This window comes from Lepidochelys kempii, chromosome 5, assembly GCF_965140285.1.
Source record: "Lepidochelys kempii isolate rLepKem1 chromosome 5, rLepKem1.hap1, whole genome shotgun sequence".
Taxonomy (NCBI): domain Eukaryota; kingdom Metazoa; phylum Chordata; order Testudines; family Cheloniidae; genus Lepidochelys; species Lepidochelys kempii.
In genome coordinates this window covers 69,890-91,816 of record NC_136384.1, presented here as the reverse complement: position 1 = coordinate 91,816, position 21,927 = coordinate 69,890, and the positions used below count along the sequence as shown (strand labels likewise).

The following is a 21,927-nucleotide window of genomic DNA, read 5'->3' as shown; positions in this document are numbered from 1 at the left end:
CCCTCCCCACATCCGTGGTATGTTTTGCTTGTTTTGGACTTTAAGCTCTTAGGGCAGGGACTACATTCTCTCTCTAACCTGGGAGATATCCAAGACACTTTGGGGCACTTAATATAAACATCAATAAAAGCATACTCCTTTTCCGAGATATGAGATTCAAAAGCACCCCAGAATGGCAATCCCAAAACACCAAAAAACAAAAAAACAAAACCCCACCCCAAAGCATGACACACAAGCAAGTTGTCAATCAAAATGTAATAAACATGAAAGGTTAAGTCAGCAACTGTCTGAACAAAACATGACAGTCTGAAAGGGAGATAAGTAGCAGCAGACCCTAAATAACTACACACACACCTCCGATCATTGAGTTCAAGGAGCAGGAACTAGGAAAAGAACAGGGAGAGGAAGCAAGAAGGCAACATACACACCACATCATAATTTCCTTCTCTTCTCCCCAAAAGTTCAGTAGTACTTTGCTAGAGGCACCAGGTAATCCCAGAGCTGTAAATTATACCTCTGATTCAGCTCAGGAGGTGGATACTGTTACTGTGGTGCCACTTCCCAACTGCCCATGATCCCATCATACACAGAAAGAGTGTCCTCTTCCCTCTCTGTTCCCCTTTCAGTAGGCAGAACATCTTGCCGGTTAAGAACATGTTCTATCTGTAGTAAATGCACTCACCATGTTCTGTACCCTGCAGCCCAGAAGATCACACCACTAGTATTGAAAACTCTTCCAGACCCAAGTCTAACATACACTGTTTGTCCAGGAAAGAACTCATGGAGTCTTGCATGGATACACCTGTTGAAACTCACATATTTCCTATTCACATCAGTCAGCTTTGGGGATGGCAAAGGGGTGGGATGAATCTTTCCTGTTAGCATAGACAAATGGTCCTCATAGGTCAGCTGAAGAACTGATAGAATGGGGTTTCTCCAGTACTTTCATGATGTGTACTCTGAATATCATAAATCATCACTCAATGTAATAGGGAAGGATGTATCTCAGTATTCCTCCAGTATGCAAGCTACAGGCTTCTTCCCAGTTCCCTGCAGTCTCTCCACTATCCCATTTCCTTGGGGATGGTACTCAGCAGATTTATAAATGTACTGGACCAATACTCATCAGAAAGCCTTCAAAACTCTCTTGATACAAAACAAGTCCCTGTGACACTGCATCCCATATTCTTCACGGTAATATTATAATTATATGATTATGACATAACCATAATGTATTTTATGCAAGATAGATCATGTCAGATATCACTGGAAAGGTTCTGATTTACTGAATAAGATTATCCTATTTGTATACATGTATCATTTTTGTATCTAAGTTAGAAACGTTGTCTATGTAACTATTACAAATGTGTTTACAAATGGGGAACACCTACTAGGCAGAATGCAATCAGTCTAGATGGCTGGCTGGGAAGGGCCCATTCAAGTTAATGAACCATTAGGGAGAACAATAGGCCTTAGGAAAAGCTTATCTCCCACCCCGGAGCCTTCCAGAGGATGCTGTAAACAGGCTCTGACTCATAGAATCATAGAATATCAGGGTTCGAAGGGACCTCAGGAGGTCATCTAGTCCAACCCCCTGCTCAAAGCAGGACCAATCCCCATCTAAATCATCCCAGACAGGGCTTACTCAAGCCTGACCTTAAAAACTTCTAAGGAAGGAGATTCCACCACCTCCCTAGGTAACCCATTCCAGTGCTTCACCACCCTCCTAGTGAAAAAGTTTTTCCTAATATCCAATCTAAACCTCCCCCACTGCAACTTGAAACCATTACTCCTTGTTCTGTCATCTGCTACCACTGAGAACAGTCTAGATCCATCCTCTTTGGAACCCCCTTTCAGGGAGTTGAAAGCAGCTATCAAATCCCCCCTCATTCTTCTCTTCTGCAGACTAAACAATCCCAGTTCCCTCAGCCTCTCCTCATAAGTCATGCGTTCCAGCCCTCTAATCATTTTTGTTGCCCTCCGCTGGACGCTTTCCAATTTTTCCACATCCTTCTTGTAGCGCGGGGCCCAAAACTGGACACAGTACTCGAGATGAGGCCTCACCAATGTCGAATAGAGGGGAACGATCACGTCCCTCGATCTGCTGGCAATGCCCCTACTTATACATCCCAAAATGCCATTGGCCTTCTTGGCAACAAGGGCACACTGTTGACTCCTATCCAGCTTCTCATGCACTGTAACCCCTAGGTCCTTTTCTGCAGAACTGCTGCCTAGCCATTCGGTCCCTAGTCTGTAGCTGTGCATTGGGTTCTTCCGTCTTAAGTGCAGGACTCTGCACTTGTCCTGAACCTCTTCCGATTACTTTTGGCCTCATGCTTAAATTTGTCTAGGTCCCTCTGTATCCTATCCCTACTCTCCAGCATATCTACCTCTCCTCCCAGTTTAATGTCATCTGCAGACTTGCAGAGGGTGCAATCCACGCCATCCTCCAGGTCATTTATGAAGATATTGAACAAAACCGGCCCCAGGACCGACCTTTGGGGCACTCCACTTGATACCGGCTGCCAACTAGACATGGAGCCATTGATCACTACCCGTTGAGCCCGACGATCTAGCCAGCTTACTATCCACCTTATAGTCCATTCATCCAGCCCATACTTCTTTAACTTGCTGGCAAGAATACTGTGGGAGATCATGTCAAAAGCTTTGTTAAAGTCAAGGAATAACACGTCCACTGCTTTCCCCTCATCCACAGAACGAGTTATCTCGTCATAGAAGGCAATTAGATTAGTCAGGCATGACTTGCCCTTGGTGAATCCATGCTGACTGTTCCTGATTACTTTCCTCTCCTCTAAGTGCTTCAGAACTGATTCCTTGAGGACCTGCTCCATGATTTTTCCAGGGACTGAGGTGAGGCTGACTGGCCTGTAGTTCCCGAATCCTCCTCCTTCCCTTTTTTAAAGATGGGCACTACATTAGCCTTTTTCCAGTCATCCAGGACCTCCCCCAATCTCCATGAGTTTTCAAAGATAATGGCCAATAGCTCTGCAATCACATCTGCCAATTCCTTTAGCACTCTCGGATGCAGCGCATCTAGCCCCATGGACTTGTGCTCGTCCAGGTTTTCTAAATAGTACCGAACCACTTCTTTCTCCACAGAGGGCTGGTCACCTCCTCCCCATGCTGTGCTGCCCAGTGCAGTAGTCTGGGAGCTGACCTTGTTTGTGAAGACAAAGGCAGATTCGTGGCTGCTAGGACCCTACACGGTCATGTGACCAGGTCACCTGGTACTGGACTCCATCTTGGAATACCAGTGTTTTTCCACTGATTGGCATGGGAACGAAGCTTGGAGACAAAGGGTTCCTGCCATATGCAAAAGCTAGTTAAGGCAGGTGAGTAACATCATCGTGGCTCTTCACAGATTCATAGATATTAAGGTCAGAAGTGACCATTATGATCATCTAGTCTGAGCTCCTGCACAACACAGGCCACAGAATCTCACCCACCCACTCCTGCGAAAAACCTCTCACCTATGTCTGAGCTATTGAAATCCTCAAATCGTGGTTTAAAGACTTCAAGGAGCAGAGAATCCTCCAGCAAGTGACCCATGTCCCATGCTACAGAGGAAGGTGAAAAACCTCCAGGGCCTCTTCCAATCTGCCCTGGAGGAAAATTCCTTCCCCACCCCAAATATGGTGATCAGCTAAACCCTGAGCATATGGGCAAGATTCACCAGCCAGATACTACAGAAAATTCTTTCCTGGGTAACTCAGATCCCATCCCATCTAACATCCCATCACAGGCCATTGGGCCTATTTACCATGAATATTTAAAGATCAATTAATTGCCAAAATCATGTTCTTCACTGACTCCCCACCCAAAGGCGACTCCTGAAAAACACCTGAGGAACAAGGACTGAACTGTTGGGAAGTGCTGGACCCAAGCTAAAGGGGAGTTTTAGCCTGTGAAAGGAACACCTGGGGTTTTTAAGCTGTAAGCAACTGTGGGTGGCCCCTTAAGAATCTCTGCAGCCTGCTTGAATCATCGAGTGTGAGAATTTGCTAAATCATATCCTACCTATCTAGTATGTTAAGCTCAGTTTAGGGTTTTGTTTATTTACTAGGTAATCTGCGTTGATCTGTTTGCTATCCCTTATAATCACTTAAAATCTATCTTTTGCAGTTAATAAACTTATTTTTGCTTTGTCTAAAACCAGTGTGTGGGAATCATAACTTGGGCAGAAGGCTGTTGCATATCTTTCTCCACACTGAGGGAGGAGGCAAATTTCATGAGCGTATACTGTACAGATCTCTGTACAGTGCAAGATGGTATAATTTTGGGTTTGCACTCCCCGCTCTGCAGTGTAATTGAGTAGCTGGGCTGTTCTTTAGCTGTAGCTTCCCCATGCAGAGCATTTGTATGTTCTGCAGCCGGGTGTATCCCTACCTGTATGCGTGCTGGAGCCTGGGAGAGGCCTTGGCAGGCTGGTCACAGCAATACAGTGTAAAGGGAGCCCAGGCTGGTGGGTCAGGGAGGCTCAGTGGTACCCCAGTTCCAGGTAGCACTCCAGGGGAACCCCCCCCAGTCCCATTTTCTGAAAGAAGGCTCTCTGGTAGGCCAAACATCACAAAGTGGTTAAGCAAGAGATGAGTTTCTTTGAGGAGCCTTGTGAAATTATGAATGCAAAGAAGTAATGTGAGTAACAGCCTATAACACTCAATAGCACGTAGCCATGCACTGCAATCAAGGGGCCAGGAATATCCACTGCAATTCTCTGCCATGGTCTATCTATGGCTACGATTATCAAAGGGGCTGGAGGAGCAGTAAGTTCTATGCACTGTGAAGGCTGAATATGCCTTTGCATGATGCTCAATGTCTGAGTGCAGCCCTAGCTACCAAGCATAACTACACAGAATCACCTTCGTCTTCATAACTCCCAAATGTCCTTCATGAGTCACATCCAGGACTGCATGTCAAATGAGGCTGGGATGATCATCCGTGCTCCTCTGCATAGGATATGTTGAGTAGCACATGTTTTCACTGTGAGCTCAGAACAAAATTTTGTAGAATATAGACAAAATTCTCTTAAGAAATGGGTCTATCCAACCCGTTTGTACAGCATGTATCACCTTGCACAGTTCAGCATCTTGAAGAGCAGCAGTCTGCCTTAAGTCAACTGGCAAGCTGTTCAGTAAAAAGCATAACACGTACCTTGCCATTTCTGCACACAAGGGTGCCAACCCATCAGAATTTCTTGAAAGAGTATCAATAAGTAAATTAGATCTTTGTACCAAATGAAAACCAGTCATATTGCTGCAACCGATAACCCACTGCTGCAGCCTCATGTTCAGCATATCAACAGCCTTATGACAGAGGCCCAAAATAGGCAAATCAGTTTCTAAAGTAAAATGTTTTCCCAGTAAATAGACTTTGAAGTGTACAATAGCAAAAACCATCACCAAGAACTCTAGCTCAATCTGGGAATACTTTGCTTCTGTCACGGTGAGAGTACGGGATTAGTATATAACTGGCCATCCCACCTAGAACAGAACTGTGCCCAGACCCTGATTGCATACATCAATTTGAATCACTATGGGCTTCCTTGGATCAAAATGAGAAAGAGATCTGTTTTGTCTCTTTAGTCCAAACTAACCGTCCCTTGATTAGATCTCTCAGCAGCTTGGCAAGGGTACTAAAATTGGGCAGAACACAGCCACCTACTTCTTTTACTAGGCCAAGGAATGAACGTAAACCGCTACAATCTGTATGTTTCGGTAGCGAAGCTACAGCTTGTAGCCATTCAGATGTCAGTTGCACACCATCAGCTGACAGAGAATGCCACAGAAACTCTACAGCATCTTTCACAAAACTGCAACTTTATTATCATGCACATTGTGTAAAGAGTTGTCACTTTGGATGGGCTATCACCAGCAGGAGAGTGAATTTGTGTGGGGGGGTGGAGGGTGAGAAAACCTGGATTTGTGCTGGAAATGGCCCACCTGATGATCACTTTAGATAAGCTATTACCAGCTGGACAATGGGGTGGGAGGAGGTATTTTTTCATATTCTCTGTGTATATATAAAGTCTGCTGCAGTTTCCACGGCATGCATCTGATGAAGTGAGCTGTAGCTCACGAAAGCTCATGCTCAAATAAATTGGTTAGTCTCTAAGGTGCCACAAGTACTCCTTTTCTTTTTGCGAATACAGACTAACACGGCTGTTACTCTGAAAACTGCAGCTGGCCACATTCAACTTTATGCCAGCTTGTTGGAGTCGGGTTAGCACCTGGTCCAGATAAGCATTATGCTCAGGAAGGGTCTTATCAAAGACAAGAATGTCTTCCAAATAGCACCATGCACGCTGGATATTACCAAAGAGCTGAGAGACCACTCTCAAATACTTCAAGGAGCAGAGACTAAACCAAAAGGGAGTCATTGATAGCAGTACCTCCCTAATGGCATGCTGAAAGCAAACTTCCAGACACAGGTATTTTCCAATAACCGGATCAGTAATCCAACACAGAGAAAATCTGGGATCCACTGACCCAACAGGTCACCTCTTTGAAGACTGGCAACTGAAACTGCTCACGTTTCTCATATTTATTAAGAGCCCTAAAGTCTGTGAAATTGAATATCACCATTCTTCTGGTATACTATCACTGTGGATAAGCTTCAATCCATAGGCCCTTTCACCTCCCAAATGATATAATCAGTTTTCATGCATTGCAGTTCTGCTCAGATCTTGACAACAAGTATAGGAGGTACATCTCATGCACGGGGTGCAAAGGGCTTGGTGTTCAAATCCAACAGCAAAGAGTATGCATAGCCCATGGATGGAACACTGTCATTGTTAAACAAATCATGGCGTCTCTGAAGGATACATTGGGTATCCCCTTCTAATCTAGCTGACATAACCACACCTGAGATATCCTGTGAGAGCTCATGCATGATACCAAATTGTAAGCACAAATCGTAGGACAATAATGGAACAACATTCACAGCATCGTCTTTAACAAGATAAAACTTTGCAGTCAAGGCTATGCCTTTGTAGAGCACAGAACAGAGTTTCACCCACTGTCTGCAAATACAAATTCCAGGCTTTTATAACCACTGTGGTTGGGCAAATGTCCAGATTATGAACTGACCCAAAAGGGAGAATGTTAACTGCAGCACCTGTATCCACCAGGCACCTCAGCAGTGTACCATTAATTTCTATGATATGAGAGATCAGTTCCAGTGCCTTTCCACATGAGAAGATTGTATTAAAGGCAACATTGGAGTCCCTGTATTGTATTCAAGGCAACAAGGTGGTCTCATGTGGCTTCACCTTCCCAATACAGAATCATAGAACCACAGGGTCAGAAAGGACCATCTTGTCTAACCCCGTGCCAAGATGCAGGATCTGTTGTGCCTAAGCCATCCAAGATAGTTGGCTACCCAGCCTTGTTTTGAAAACCTCCAGTGAAAGAGCTTCCATGACTTCCCTAGACAATATGCACTTCAGGCCTCTTCTTGTCATAGAATATTAGGGTTGGAAGAGACCTCAGGAGGTCATCTAGTCCAATCCCCTGCTCAAAGCAGGACCAACACCAACTAAATCATCCCAGCCAAGGCTTTGTCAAGCCAGGCCTTAAAAACCCCTAAGGATGGAGATTCCACCACCTCCCTAGGTAACCCATTCCAGTGCTTCACCACCCTTCTAGTGAAATAGTGTTTCCTAATATCCAAACTAGACCTCCCCCACTGCAACTTGAGACCATTACTTCTTGTTCTGTCATCTGCCACCACTGAGAACAGCCTAGCTCCATCCTCTTTGGAACCTCCTTTCAGGTAGTTGAAGGCTGCTATCAAATCCCCCCTCATTCTTCTCTTCGGCAGACTAAACAACACGAGTTCCCTCAGCCTCTCCTTGTAAGTCATGTGCCCCAGCCCCCTAATCATTTTCGTAGCCCTCCGCTGGACTCTCTCCAATTTCTCCACATCCTTTCTGTAGTGGGAGGAACAAAACTGGATGCAATACTTCAGATGTGGCCTCACCAGTACCGAATAGAGGGGAATAATCACTTCCCTCGATCTGTTGGCAATGCTTCTACTAATACAGCCCAAAATGCCATTGGCCTTCTTGGCAACGAGGGCACCCTGCTGACTCATATCCAGCTTCTCATCCACTGTAATCCCCAGGTCCTTTTCTGCAGAACTGCTGCTTAGCCAGTTGGTCCCAGGCCTGTAGCGGTGCATGGAATTCTTCTTTCCTAAGTTTAGGACTCTGCACTTGTCATGAACCAGTGTACAATGGCACACTAACTTAAAATGTCCTTTCTCTCTGCAAGCCCAGCACTCAGCAGTTCTAGCCAAGCAGGCAAAAAAATTGGCCAAGTGATCTGTACTACCACACAGTCAATTTTCACTGCTGAGGCTGTGGAGCAGGAATATGTAGTATCGTTTGAATCTGGGTGATGGAAGTACAATGAGCAGCTAATAGTTTAAGCACAGACACAAAGGTAGCAGCAGTCTGAGACACAGAACCTCTTTCAGCCTGAGTCCTCATATGCCTTGCTCTTGGTAACTGCAGAATCAAAAGTTAGGGTTCTAGCATCTTGCACCAGTAACCATTCACCAAGGTGGTCATTGGCTATGCCAACCACAAAAATATCCAAGAGCATGATCATCATAACATCCCCAAAAATCACAGTCCTGGGTCAACCACCATAAATAAATTCACATATGGTTTCATTAGGCTGCTGATGAGCTTCAAAAAATTGTTTTCCTCTTTAACAGAACAGAATCTCCAGTGTCAAAATACTCACTGAGATGCTGCACAGCTGCATCAAAAGAGGACTTGGGCTCCAGGAGTCCATCATAAATATCAATGCGATAACAGCCTAAGCAGTTCTGCATCCGGGGTAATCTAGCAGCATGGGAGAGTTGCATGATCTGCACACAGTTCCAGAAATTCTGAATAAAGTATCACCATTCAACAACAGAAGGATGTACAGGCAGCATGGGTTACACAATAGAAGCACTCATTGCCATAATGTTATGCATAGATGCACCCCAGAATGACAATCCCAAAACAGCAAAAAATAAAAAAAATAAAAATGAAGGAAGACTCGCAGGTAAGTTGTCAAACAAAACATGTAATAGCCATGAACCAGTTAAGTCTGAACAAAACATAACAGTCTGAATGGCAGATAACTAGCAGCAGACACTGAGTAGATGCACACACCCAATGTTATACATGCACAAACACAGGAACTGGACCACTGAGTATAGAGAGTAGGAAGCAAGAAGGCAGCACACATACCCACAAACCAGATCATCAATAAAGAACTGGGGGGGGGGGGGAGGGAGGGAGACCGACCAGAGCTGGACACTGCCCCATTATCAGTTTCCTCCTTCAGCTGGGTGTCTCTCCTCTATGTTTCAGAGTAACAGCCGTGTTAGTCTGTATTCGCAAAAGGAAAAAAGAGAGTACTTGTGGCACCTTAGAGACTAACCAATTTATTTGAGCATAAGCTTTCGTGAGCTACAGCTCACTTCATCGGATGCATACTGTGGAAACTGCAGAAGACATTATATACACAGAGACCATGAAACAATACCTCCTCCCACCCCACTCTCCTGCTGGTAATAGCTTATCTAAAGTGATCATTCTCCTTACAATGTGTATGATAATCAAGCTGGGCCATTTCCAGCACAAATCCAGGTTTTCACACCCTCCCCCCCCCACACACACACAAACTCACTCTCCACAGTATGCATCCGATGAAGTGAGCTGTAGCTCACGAGAGCTTATGCTCAAATAAATTGGTTAGTTTCTAAGGTGCCACAAGTACTCCTTTTTCTTTCTCCTCTATGTGACAGAGTTCCTATCCAAGCCAATGTGAATTATTTGAGGGAGAAAGGTTCCATACATAACTGTATCAAATGCTTTTACCAAACTCCAAATCACTATGTCTAGGTACTTATAGCCCCTTCATCGCAAGATCCCTTCCCACGCTACTCCCTTCACCTATTCAGTTTGCAATTCCTTCACAACAGCAATCAAGTTGATTTAGCAAATTTTGCTCTTCAGAAATTTCCTGTGTTGTTCTTTACTCATGACTACAGGGAGCAGAGAGGAAGGTTCTTACCTTTCCTGTGTGAGTGGGACATCTGGTTTAATTAGGAGAATTCGGTATCTGTCAGAAACAAACCAAATTTAACAACAAGGGAGATATAAATCTCTGATGCCCTGAGCTGATCCAGTGTCCCTATTACAGCAAGGATGACTGCAAATCAGTACCCGTCCACTTCCTCCTCCTGCACCACACATACCATACCCACAGTCTTAGGTCCTTTTCACACTTTTTAATCAGGTCGTTTCACTCACTGTTGATCAGAATAGCATTTCCCTCACCCCATTATTGGAATCACTTCCCTACCGATCTTCATCAAACAACATTTCATGATTTTAACAAACCTTTCTGCAAATTCCTCAAAACAGGGTCTCCAGGAAAAGCCGTTTCGCCGAATCCGGATGGTTTCCAGCAATCCATTGTACCTGAGCTGAGGTGAGAGCACAATAAGGTTCAAAAAGAGGTTAACAGATTTTACGGCCAGAAGGAACGATTATGATCGTCTAAGTCTGGCCTCCGGCACAGCATAGGTCAAAGAAGTTCATGCAGATATTCCTGTAACCAGACCAATAACTTCTGGTTGATCTAGAGACATCTGTTGGAAAAGTCATACAGCAAAACAACATTTCCAATAAGTTCTTGGAATGTATTTGGGACAAATTTGTTTCAGAAAGTGGAGAAAATAACCAGGTGGGTCAGCCTTTTTATACTTCATTTTGACCAGCAGGGAGGAACTGACTGTGAATTTGAAGGTGGAACGCAACTGGGGGAAAGTGAACATGAAATCATAGATTTCATGATTTGAAAGAAAGGAAGAAGTGAGAGCAGCTGAATAAGGACAATAGACTTCAAAAAAGCAGACATCAACAAATTCAGAAAAGTGGTAGGGTAAGGTCCATGGGAAGAAAATCTAAGGGATATAGGAGATCAGGAGAGCTGGCATTTTCTCAAGGAGACAATATTAAAGACACAACTGCAAACTATCCCAATGTGAAAAATAGGAAGAATAGGAAGAAACCAAGGTGGCTCCATCAGGAGACCTTGAATGAATGACCTAAAAATAAAAAAAGCATCCTACAAAAAGCAGAAACATGGATGAACTGCTAAGGAGGAGAACAAAATAATAGCGTAAGCATATAGGAAAAAATCAGAAAGGCTAAATCACCAAATGAGTTATACCTAGCAAAGGACATCAAATGCAATAAGAAGAGGTTCTTTAAATACATTAGGAACAAGAGAAAGATGAAGGAAAGTGTAGGTCCTCTACTTACCCAGGAAGGAGAGCTAATAAAAATAGGACATCAAGAAGACTGATGCGTTCAATCCCTATATTGCTTCAGTCTTCACTAAACAGGTTAACGGTGACCAGATGCTCCACACAATTAATATTAACAATAAGGGGAAGGATTGCAAGCCAAAACAGGGAAAGAAGAGGCTAAAGAATATTTAGACAAGTCAAAGGTAATGAGGTCAGCAAGGCCTGATGAAATTCATCCTAAGGTACTTAAGGAACTAGCAGAAGCAATCTTGGAACATGAGAAATTATCTTCAGGAACTCCTGGAGAATTGCTGAGGTCCAGAGAAGGGCAAACATAGCACCTATCTTTAAAAATGGAAACAGAGAGGACCCAAGGAATTACAGACCAGTTGGCCTAACTTCAATACCTGGAAAGATACTGAAAAAAAGTATTAAACAATTTGTCAGGATGTTGAGTTATAAAAAGGTGTTATAAGGAATAACCAGAATGGATTTTTCAAACACATATCATGCCAAACCAACCTAATTTCCTTCTTTGGCAGGGTTACCAGCCTAGTGGATACAGGGGTAAGCAGTAAACATGATATATAGTACTTTGCACTTGTCTTTGTTGAATTTCATCGTGTTTCTTTCAGGCTTATTCTCCAGGTTGTCAAAGTCACTTGGAATTCTAATCCTGTCCTTGAAAGTTCTTGCAACCCCTCCCAGCTTGGTGTCATCCACAAATTTTAGAAGCTTACTCTCCTATTATCCAAGTCATTAATGAAAATATTGACTAGTACCAGACCCAGGACTGACTCCCATGGAACCCCACTTGAGACATCCTCCCAGTTTGATTGAACTATTGATAACCACTCTGAGTGTAGTCTTTCAACCACTTGTGAACCCACCTTATAGTAGTTTTATCTAGACCCATTTCCCTAGGTTTTTTTAGAAGAATATTACATGGGATTATGTCAAAAGCCTTACTAAACTCACCAAAGGCTCTTATGTAAATTAAGTTGTCATGGAATAAGAGGGAAGATCCCTTCATGGATTGAGAACTGGTTAAAAGACAGGGAACAAAGGGTAGGAATAAATGGTAAATTTTCAGAATGGAGAGGGGTAACTAGTGGTGTTCCCAAGGGTCAGTCATAGGACAATCCTATTCAACTTATTCATAAATGATCTGGAGAAAGGGGTAAACAGTGAGGTGGCAAAGTTTGCAGACGATACTAAACTGCTCAAGATAGTTAAGACCAAAGCAGACTGTGAAGAACTTCAAAAAGATCTCACAAAACTAAGTGATTGGGCAACAAAATGGCAAATGAAATTTAATGTGGTGTGACAGGGTCAGGCCGGATGGCTACAGGAGAGTGATAGAAGGCAGATATATTAGCCCCAGGTTAAGTAGGTCCCTTTTCCCTGGGTAAGGTAACAGGGAAGGTTCCAGAACAATCAGGAACTTTCTGGAAACAATTAAGGTAGACAGGCTGATTAGAACACCTGCAGCCAATCAAGAAGCTGCTAGAATCAATTAAGGCAGGCTAATCAGGGTACCTGGGTTTAAAAAGGAGCTCACTTCAGTTTGTGATGTGCGTGCGAGGAGCTGGGAGCAAGAGGCTCAAGAAGCTGAGAGTGAGAAGGCATACTACTGGAAGACTGAGAAGTACAAGCATTATCAGACTTCAGGAGGAAGGGCTTGTGGTGAGAATAAAGAAGGTGTTGGGACGAGACCATGGGGAAGCAGCCCAGGGAGTTGTAGCTGTCACGCAGCTGTTACAGGAGTCACTGTAGACAGCTGCAATCCACAGGACCCTGGGCTGGAACCCAGAGTAGAGGGGGGGCCCGGGTTCCCCCCATACCTCCCTACTTGATACCGGAGGAGTTGAACTGGACTGTGAGTTCCACCAAAGGGGAAGGTCTCTGGCCTGTTCCCTGATCCACTAGGTGGATCAGCAGAGACTGCAAGGATTGTTCTTCTTCTTTTCCCCATGCTGGCCAGTGATGAGGCTAACTGAGTGAAGGGCAGGTTTGAGCCACGAAAGTGGCCAAACTGAGGGCTGCCGTGAACCTCTGAGGCAAGGAAATCCGCCAATAAGTGCAGGACTCACCAAGGCAGAGGAGGAACTTTGTCACAGTGGATAAATGTAAAGTAAAGCACATTGGAAAAAATAACCCCAACTATACATACAATATGATGGGGGATAATTTAGCTACAACTAATCAGGAAAGAGATCTTGGAGTTATCGTGGATAGTTCTTTGAAGACATCCATGCAGTGTGCAGCGGCAGTCAAAAAAGCAAACAGGATGTTAGGAATCATTAAAAAAGGGATAGAGAATAAAACGGAGAATATCTTCTTATTGCCCTTATATAAATCCATGGTGCACTCACATCTTGAATAACTGCATACATATGTGGTCTCCTCATCTCAAAAAAGACATACTAGCATTAGGAAAGATTCAGAGAAGGGCAACTAAAATGATTAGGGGTTTGGAACGGGTCCCATATGAGGAGAGATTAAAGAGACTAGGACTTTTCAGCTTGGAAAAGAGGAGACTAAGGGGTGGACATGATAGAGGTCTATAAAATCATGAGTGGTGCGGAGAAAGTGAATAAAGAAAAGTTATTTACTTGTTCCCATAAGAACTAGGGGCCACCAAATTAAATGAATGGGCAGCAGGTTTAAAACAAATAAAAGGAAGTTCTTCACACAGCACACAGTCAACCTGGGGAACTCCTTGCCTGACGAGGTTGTGAAGGCTAGGACTATAACAGGGTTTAAAAGAGAACTAGATAAGTTCATGGAGGTTAAGTCCATTAATGGCTATTAGCCAGGATGGGTAAGGAATGGTGTCCCTAGCCTCTGTTTGTCAGAGGGTGGAGATGGATGGCAGGAGAGAGATCACTTGATCGTTACCTGTTAGGTTCACTACCTCTGGGGCACCTGGCATTGGCCACTGTCGGCAGACAGGATACTGGGCTGGATGGACCTTTGGTCTGACACAGTATGGCCATTCTTATGTTCTTAAAGTGTTAGGGCATTCAGGCTGTATTCAATTTTTTTTCTTGATCACCAAATTTTAGTATTAAATGTTATTTTCCCTCTATAAACTCCCCATTTTATTCTGAGTCATTGTTGGCATGTCTGGATGAGCAAATTGATATGGCCCTTGCCCGTGCCGCTTCCCGCAGCCCCCATTGGCTTGGAATGGCGAACAGCGGCCAGTGGGAGCTGCGATCGGCTGAACCTGCAGACGGTGCAGGCAAACAAACCGTCCTGGCCCGCCAGCAGATTTCCCCGACGGGCCGCATGCCAAAGGTTGCTGATCCCTGAGCTAGAGCTAAAAATTCTTCCATGTTTTATGAGATGGTAGCCTCAGGCACTGGTAGAGACACTTCAGTTGAGGAACCCTATATTAATGATGACACCTGGATAGTATATTTTGGCCAGGTCTTTAATGATTCACCCAAACCAGCTTTTTTAAATCTAATTTTACTATAGTTGATGCAATGAGGAATCCTCGGTCTGATTTACCACTCTGGTCTCCAGTAACGGACAGTGAAGTATAGTAATTTATTTTAGTCCAACAACAGAAAAAAGCTTCAGGGGAAGATTTTTCTCCCTGCTGAAATTTTTCAGGAGAATCTTAATTGGTGGTCTTGGCTAAATTATATACAGTTGTTAATCATACTTGATTGATTCCATCTAACTGGAAGTCCAGTACTGTAGTTCCTATTTTATTTTTTAAAAGGGAATAGAAAGAATCCTGCTTCTTACAGACCTAGTAGTCTGATAGATGTGGCAGGGAAAATTTATTCCAGATTTGTAATGGGCGACAGAGTTGGATCACTTGGTGATTACATGTTCTGTTCATTCCCTCTGGGGCACCTGGCATTGGCCACTGTTGGAAGACAGGATACTGGGCTAGATAGTCCTTTGGTCTGACCCAGTATGGCTGTTCTTGTGGTCTTAAGATAGTAAGGTAGTAAGTAACAGTCAGCATGGATTTGTCAAGAACAAATTGTGTCAAACCAACCTAATTGCTTTCCTTGACAGGGTAACAAGCTTTGTGGATGGGGGGGAAAGCAGTAGATGTGGTATATCTTGACTTTAGCCAGGCTTTTGATACTGTTTCACATGCCCTTCTCATAAACAAACTAGGGAACTATAAGCTAGATGGAGCTACTATAAGATAGGTGCATAACTGGTTGGAAAACTGTTCCCAGAGAGTAGTTATCAGTGGTTCACAGTCAAGCTGGAAAGGCACATCAAGTGAGGTCCTGCAGGGATCGGTTCTGGGTCTGGTTATGTTCAATATCTTCATCAATGATGTAATTCAGCGGTGTCCAATATGTTCGCCACTAGCCACATGTGGCTAATAGGCTATTGAATTGTGGCTAATACATGTGGCTTTTTAATAATGTGGCTAATAAGAAAAATTCAAAACCACTGATTTGATTACTACTCTGGACTGAGGAAAAAGCTAAGTATTATCTTTTGGGATGGTGACAAAATTTCTTTTTGAGACAAGAGAGGTAAAAACGAGCATTCTTTCAGCAGCTGGAAAATTCTACAGTCCAAAAGGTACTGAGGTAGGTGTTCCAACTCTCCAGATTTACATGGGGAAAAGATAAGATGTGAAGGAACTTTTCTTTGTTTGCCTTATGGGACAGCAGTTTCCATGGTTTTGAATCTTAACTGAGTATCTGCCTTACATAATTATGGGTTTTATAAAAACATAAGTTGTCTTGAAAGTAGAAAACCAAAAGGCAAACTTAGAATCATGAATCATAGCCAGATCTTCTTCACAGTATCTGTCATTGTCTGTTTGACTAGTTGATTATGTTGATTAAAAGATATCAACACTAAGAGAGAAACCCAACCTATCTATAATAAATTAAAAGGACTTATACCATGGAAATAAGGAGTACACAGGTTGTTACTCCAGCTCCTGAAGGCAAAGACAGGGCCATCTATAATCTAGAAGAGCACAGATCTTAGACCAAAATTTAAGAAAAGCAGTACAGGCTCTACTACTTAAGAAAGAACACCCACCTCAGCATATAAAAAGTGAAAGTCTCCTCAGAAAATTATTTTGAACAATCCCTAAGGCCGAAATATGGCCCTATGCCAAATTCTGGCCCCATATGGTGACAGGTTTCAGAGTGGTAGCCGTGTTAGTCTGTATCAGCAAAAACAACGAGGAGTCCTTGTGGCACCTTAGAGACTAACAAATTTATTTGTGCATAAGCTTTTGTGCGCTAGAACCCACTTCATCAGATGCATGGAGTGGAAAATACAGGAGCAGGTATAAATACACAGCACATGAAAAGATGGAGTTGCCTTACCAAGTAGGAGGTCAGTCTAACAAGACAATTCAATTAACAGTGGGATACCAAGGGAAGAAAAATCACTTTTGTAGTGGTAATGAGCATGGCCCATTTCAAACAGTTGACAAGAAAGTGTAAGTAACAGTAGGGGGAAATTAGTATGGGGGAAATTAGGTTTTGTAATGACCCAACAACTCCCAGTCTTTATTCAGGCCTAATTTGATGGTGTCCAGTTTGCAAATTAATTCCAGTTCTGCAGTTTCACGTTGGAGTCTTTTTGAAGTTTTTTTTGTTGAAGATTTGCCACTTTTAGGTCTGTTATTGAGTGTCCAGGGAGATTGAAGTGCTCTCCGACTGGTTTTTGAATGTTATAATTCCTGATGTCAGATTTGTGTCCATTTATTCTTTTGCGTAGAGACTGTTCGGTTTGGCCAATGTACAGGGCAGAGAGGCATTGCTGGCACATAATGGCATATATATATCACATAGGTAGACGTGCAGGTGAATGAGCCCCTGATGGTGTGGCTGATGTGGTTAGGTCCTATGATGGTGTCCCTTGAATAGTCCCTTGGTAAGGCATCTCCATCTTTTCATGTGCTGTGTATTTATACCTGCTACTGTATTTTCCACTCCACGCAGCTGATGAAGTGGGTTCTAACCCACTAAAGCTTATGCCCAAATAAATTTGTTAGTGTCTAAGGTGCCACAAGGACTCCTCATTGTTTTTGGCCCCATAGAACATGTGTGATCTTATTTTAGCCTTAAAAGTCTTAGTTCTGGGCGACTCTGTTCTCATCATATGAGCAGGTAAAACAGAGCACCCCTTGAGCAGAGCTAAGGGACATTTTGTTTTATAGAATCGTAGGACTGGAAGGGACCTCGGGAGGTCATCTAGCCCAGTCCCCTGCACTCATGGGAGGACCAAGCATTATCTAGACCATCCCTGACAGGTGTCTGTCCAACCTATTCTTAAAAACCTCCAATGATGGAGCTTCCACCACCTCAGTAGGCAATTTATTCCAGTGTTTAATCACCCTGACTGTTAGGAAGTTTTCCCTAACGTGAAACCTAAACCACCCATACTGCAATTTAAGCCCATTGCTTCTTCTCTTATCCTCAGAGGTTAATGAGAAAAATTTTTCTCCCTCCACCTTGTAACAACCTTTTATGTGCTTGAAAACTGTTATCGTTTCCTCCCTCAGTCTTCTCTTCTCCAGACTAAACAAACCCAAGTTTTTCAATCTTCCTTCATAGGTCATGTTTTCTAGACCTTTCATCATTTTTGTTGCTCTTCTCTGGACTTTCTCCAAATTTGTCCACATCTTTCCTGAAATGTGGTGCCCAGAACTGGACACAAGACTCCAGCTGAGGCCTAATCTGCGTGGAGTAGAGCGGAAGAATTACTTCTTGTGTCTTACTTACATCACTCCTGCTAAGACATCCCAGAATGAGGTTTGCTTTTTTTGCAAGTGTTCCACTGTTGACTCATTTAGCTTGTGATCCACTATGATCCCCAGATCCCTTTCTGCAGAACTCCTTCCTAGACAGTCATTGCCCATTTTGTATGTGTGCATCTGATTGTTCCTTCCTAAGTGGAGTACTTTACATTTGTCCTTTTTGAATTTCATCCTATTTACTTCAGACCATTTCTCCAGTTTGTCCAGATCATTTTGAATTTTCATCCTATCCTCCAAAGCACTTGCAAACCCTCCCAGCTTGGTATCATCCACAAACTTTATAAGTGTACTCTGTATGCTATTATCTAACTCACTGATGAAGATATTGAACAGAACCGAACCCAGAACTGATCCCTGTGGGACCCCACGCGTTATGCCCTTTCAGCATGACTGTGAACCACTGATAACTACACTCTGGGAATGATTTTCCAACCAGTTATTCACCCACCTTATAGTAGCTCCATTTAGATTGCAATTCCCTAGTTTGTTTATGAGAAGGTCATGCGAGACAGTATCAAAACCCTTACTAAAGTCAAGATATACCATATCTATCGCTTCCCCCCATCCACAAAGCTTGTTACCCTGTCAAAGAAAGCTATCAGGTTGGTTTGACATGATGTGTTCTTGACAAATCCATGCTGTTACTTATCACCTTATTATCTTCTAGATGTTTGCAAATTGATTACTTAATTAATTTGCTCCATTATCTTTCCGGGTACAGAAGTTAAGCTGACTGGTCTTTAATTCCCTGGGTTGTTCTTATTTCCCTTTTTATAGATGGGCACTAGATTTGCCCTTTTCCAGTCTTCTGGAATGTCTCCTGTCTTCCATGACTTTTCAAAGATAATTGCTAATGGCTCAGATATCTCCTCAGTCAGCTCTTTGAGTATTCTAGGATGCATTTCATCAGGCCCTGGTGATTTGAAGACATATAACTTGTCTAAGTAATTTTTGACTTGTTCTTTCCCTATTTTAGACTCTGATCCTACCTCATTTTCACTGGCATTCACTATGTTAAACGTCAAACCGCCACCAACCTTCTTGGTGAAAACCGAAACAAAGAAGTCATTAAGCATCTCTGCCATTTCCACATTTTCTGTTATTGTCTTTCCCTCCTCATTGAGTAACGGGCCTACTCTGTCCTTGGTCTTCCTCTTGCTTCTAATATATTTGTAGAATGTTTTCTTGTTTCCTTTTATGTCCCTAGCTAGTTTGATCTCGTTTTGTGCCTTGGCTTTTCTAATTTTGTCCCTACATACTTGTGTTATTTGTTTATATTCATCCTTTGTAATGTGACAGATTTTATACTTTTTGTAGGACTCTTTTTTGTGTTTTAGATAATTGAAGATCTCCTGGTTAAGCCAGAGTGGTCTCTTGCCATACTTCCCATCTTTCCTATGCAGTGGGATAGTTTGTTCTTGTGCCTTTAATGTCTCTTTGAAAAACTGCTAACTGTCTTCAATTGTTTTTCCCCTTAGACTTGCTTCCCATGGGATTTTACTGACCCGAAAGACAGTTCTCCTCAGAAGAGAGCTATCACCTCAGTCGGGAAAGTACCATCTGAGGTTGGGATCTTGAATCCCAGCAACAGCATGCAGCCGACTGTGCATCTTACTAGGGGGCTGGGAGTGGGATCTCTAGTGCTAGTGCCCTGGGAGGCAGATCCTGCTGTAATTAGGAAAAGTGGTAGAGGGAGGGCTGGAGTATGAATTTTGGTGCCAGAGTCCTGGAGTGTGGAGAAGAACCCTAAACACTCAGAGTTTAAGTGGAGAAAGAGCTATGCCTTCTCTGCTCCCTGCCCCCGTCATTGCCCCTCCTGCTGAAAGAATAAGCTTTCAGTATTCATTCAAGCCATTCAGTCTTCAAACCCCACCCTCACAATGGGGTTTGTCCTGCACAGTCCCAGCTGTATCCAGCCCCCTGCTCTGTCACAGGTCTGGTTCCTAACAGGACCTGGTTGAAGGGATGCTGAGCCCCTCACTCACCTGCTCCAGCACCACTTGGCTGTCAACCACGCCCGGCTCCTTCTGGCTGTTCGGTTTGATGCAGCGCACAAAGTGTGGGTTAGCAGAGTACATTCGCTCCATCAGCACGGATAGTGAATGCTAGCAGGAGGCGGTGACACAGGTCAGCAAATGCCAAATAATTTCCTGATTTTTGGTTCATTACAACAATCTGTAACCCACTCACCCTCCTTTGTTCTAGGACTATAGAGGTGTCAACTGGCCACTTCATTCTGAATGGCCTTTTGCAACATGTGAACTCCTTATCTGTACCAACTTGTAGTTAGCTGTGACACTGAGTACATTGCTTCTGTGTCAGCTTGAAACTGAAAGCTTGCTTCTTTTGCCAACAAATACTAATATCAATAACATTACCTCATCCATGGATGGCTGGCATCATAGGCATGGGAAGACTGTACCTTCACAAACAGCCTGACACGTCCCTGCCCATGCTCCACCTCCAGGACCAGGGCCAGATTAACCTTTGTGGGCCATGCGCCAAACATATTTGTGGGGCCCCATGGGGGCAAAGGAGCATGGCGTGGGGAGGTCGGTCCCCAGAGCGAGAAGCCAGTCAGGGGCAATGGGGCATAGCATGGTGGGGCTGGCCCTGCTCCACCCAGCCCAGTGCAAGTGCACTGTATACAAACCGGAAGTTGCCAGATGCACACTGGCCCGCCCAGCCCTGTGCTGCCAGCGTGGCCCTTCCCCTCAGGGGTGGGCCCATGCCACGCCACACAGCCTCCGACTCCCTATGCCCAGCGTCCCCCGGAACTGCTATGCCCAGTGGCCCCCCACATAGACCCTCCATCACAAATGCACAGCGGCCTGCACACTACCACCCCTGCCCAGCACCCCCCACACACAGCCGCACCACTACTGCCCAATGCACTTCCCCATAGCCCACCACTACAACTACACAGCCCCCCACTCAGACCCCACACTGCCCAGCATCCCAACACACAGACCTCCCCCACCGCCCCCCAATGGGCCCTCCACTGGCCAGCAGCCCCCGCCCCCCCCGACACCTCCAGAGACCCACTCCTTCACACCCTGCCCCCTGGCCACACTCACCGGCCCTGCTGGAAGGTGGCGGCGTCTGCCAGGCTGAGCTGGCAGCGCATCCGGGGCCGGTTCAGTGCCAGGCTGGGGAAATCACTCCAGCCTCTCAGGAGTGGTGCGATAAGCCAGGCCAGGGTCTGCCCCTGCCCTGGCCAGACTCCCTCAGGACCCACTTGTCTGGAGATAGGGTGACCATACATCCCCATTTGGCAGGGACAGTTCCCTTTTTAAGCTCTGTCCTGGCCTTCTTGTCTTTTTTGACAAAAATGGACATTTATCCCATTTGCTCTCGCCAACTAATTAGTTGGCGAGAGCAATGAACAAATGCCCAGTTTACAAAAAAAGTCCGGTGCCCCCCCGAGCAGGGCGTGGAGGAACATGCATGTGGGGGGTGGCGACGTGTGGTGTCAGGGGGTCAACCCCAGCCCCAACCCCAGCCAGAATGGAGCTTGTGGGGGTTAGGGGCCAGCCCCAGCCCCCAGCTGTAGTGCGGAGAGGGTGTCAGCCCCAGCTCCTGTCACTTGTGCAGGGAGCTGGGGCGAGGGAGGGGTCAGCCCCTGTCCTGGCAGTGGCATGCAGAGCTTGAGGAGTGAGGAGTCAGCCCCAGGCTGAGGCGTAGGGAGCTGTGCGGGAAAGGTCAGCCCCAGTGGCGGATTTAGAGTTAGTGGAGCCCTGTGCTCAGCTTCATTTTTGGGGCCCCTTCTTGGGACCCAGCCAAGAAAAAGAACATTTGCTCTTATCCCCCCCCACACC

General features: G+C 44.6%; 1 protein-coding gene across 5 annotated transcripts in view; it reads right to left on the bottom strand.

Annotated features, from left to right (window-relative positions):
• Positions 1-21,927, bottom strand: part of LOC140911037 (myosin-IIIb) — a 154,414-nt gene that overhangs the window by 62,703 nt on the left and 69,784 nt on the right. For 4 of the 5 annotated variants that reach the window (XR_013635754.1, XR_013635755.1, XM_078852684.1 and 1 more), the window contains exons 17-19: positions 20,095-20,214; positions 10,424-10,509; positions 10,095-10,142 (exon numbers count right to left, since the gene is read on the bottom strand). Coding sequence is in view for 2 of the 5 variants with exons in the window: in XM_078852684.1 (XP_078708810.1) it covers positions 10,095-10,142; positions 10,424-10,509; positions 20,095-20,214 (254 nt within the window). In the remaining 3 variants the exon portion in view is untranslated. The remainder of the gene's footprint in view (positions 1-10,094; positions 10,143-10,423; positions 10,510-20,094; positions 20,215-21,927) is intronic. The other variant, XR_013635756.1, reaches the window with a different exon arrangement.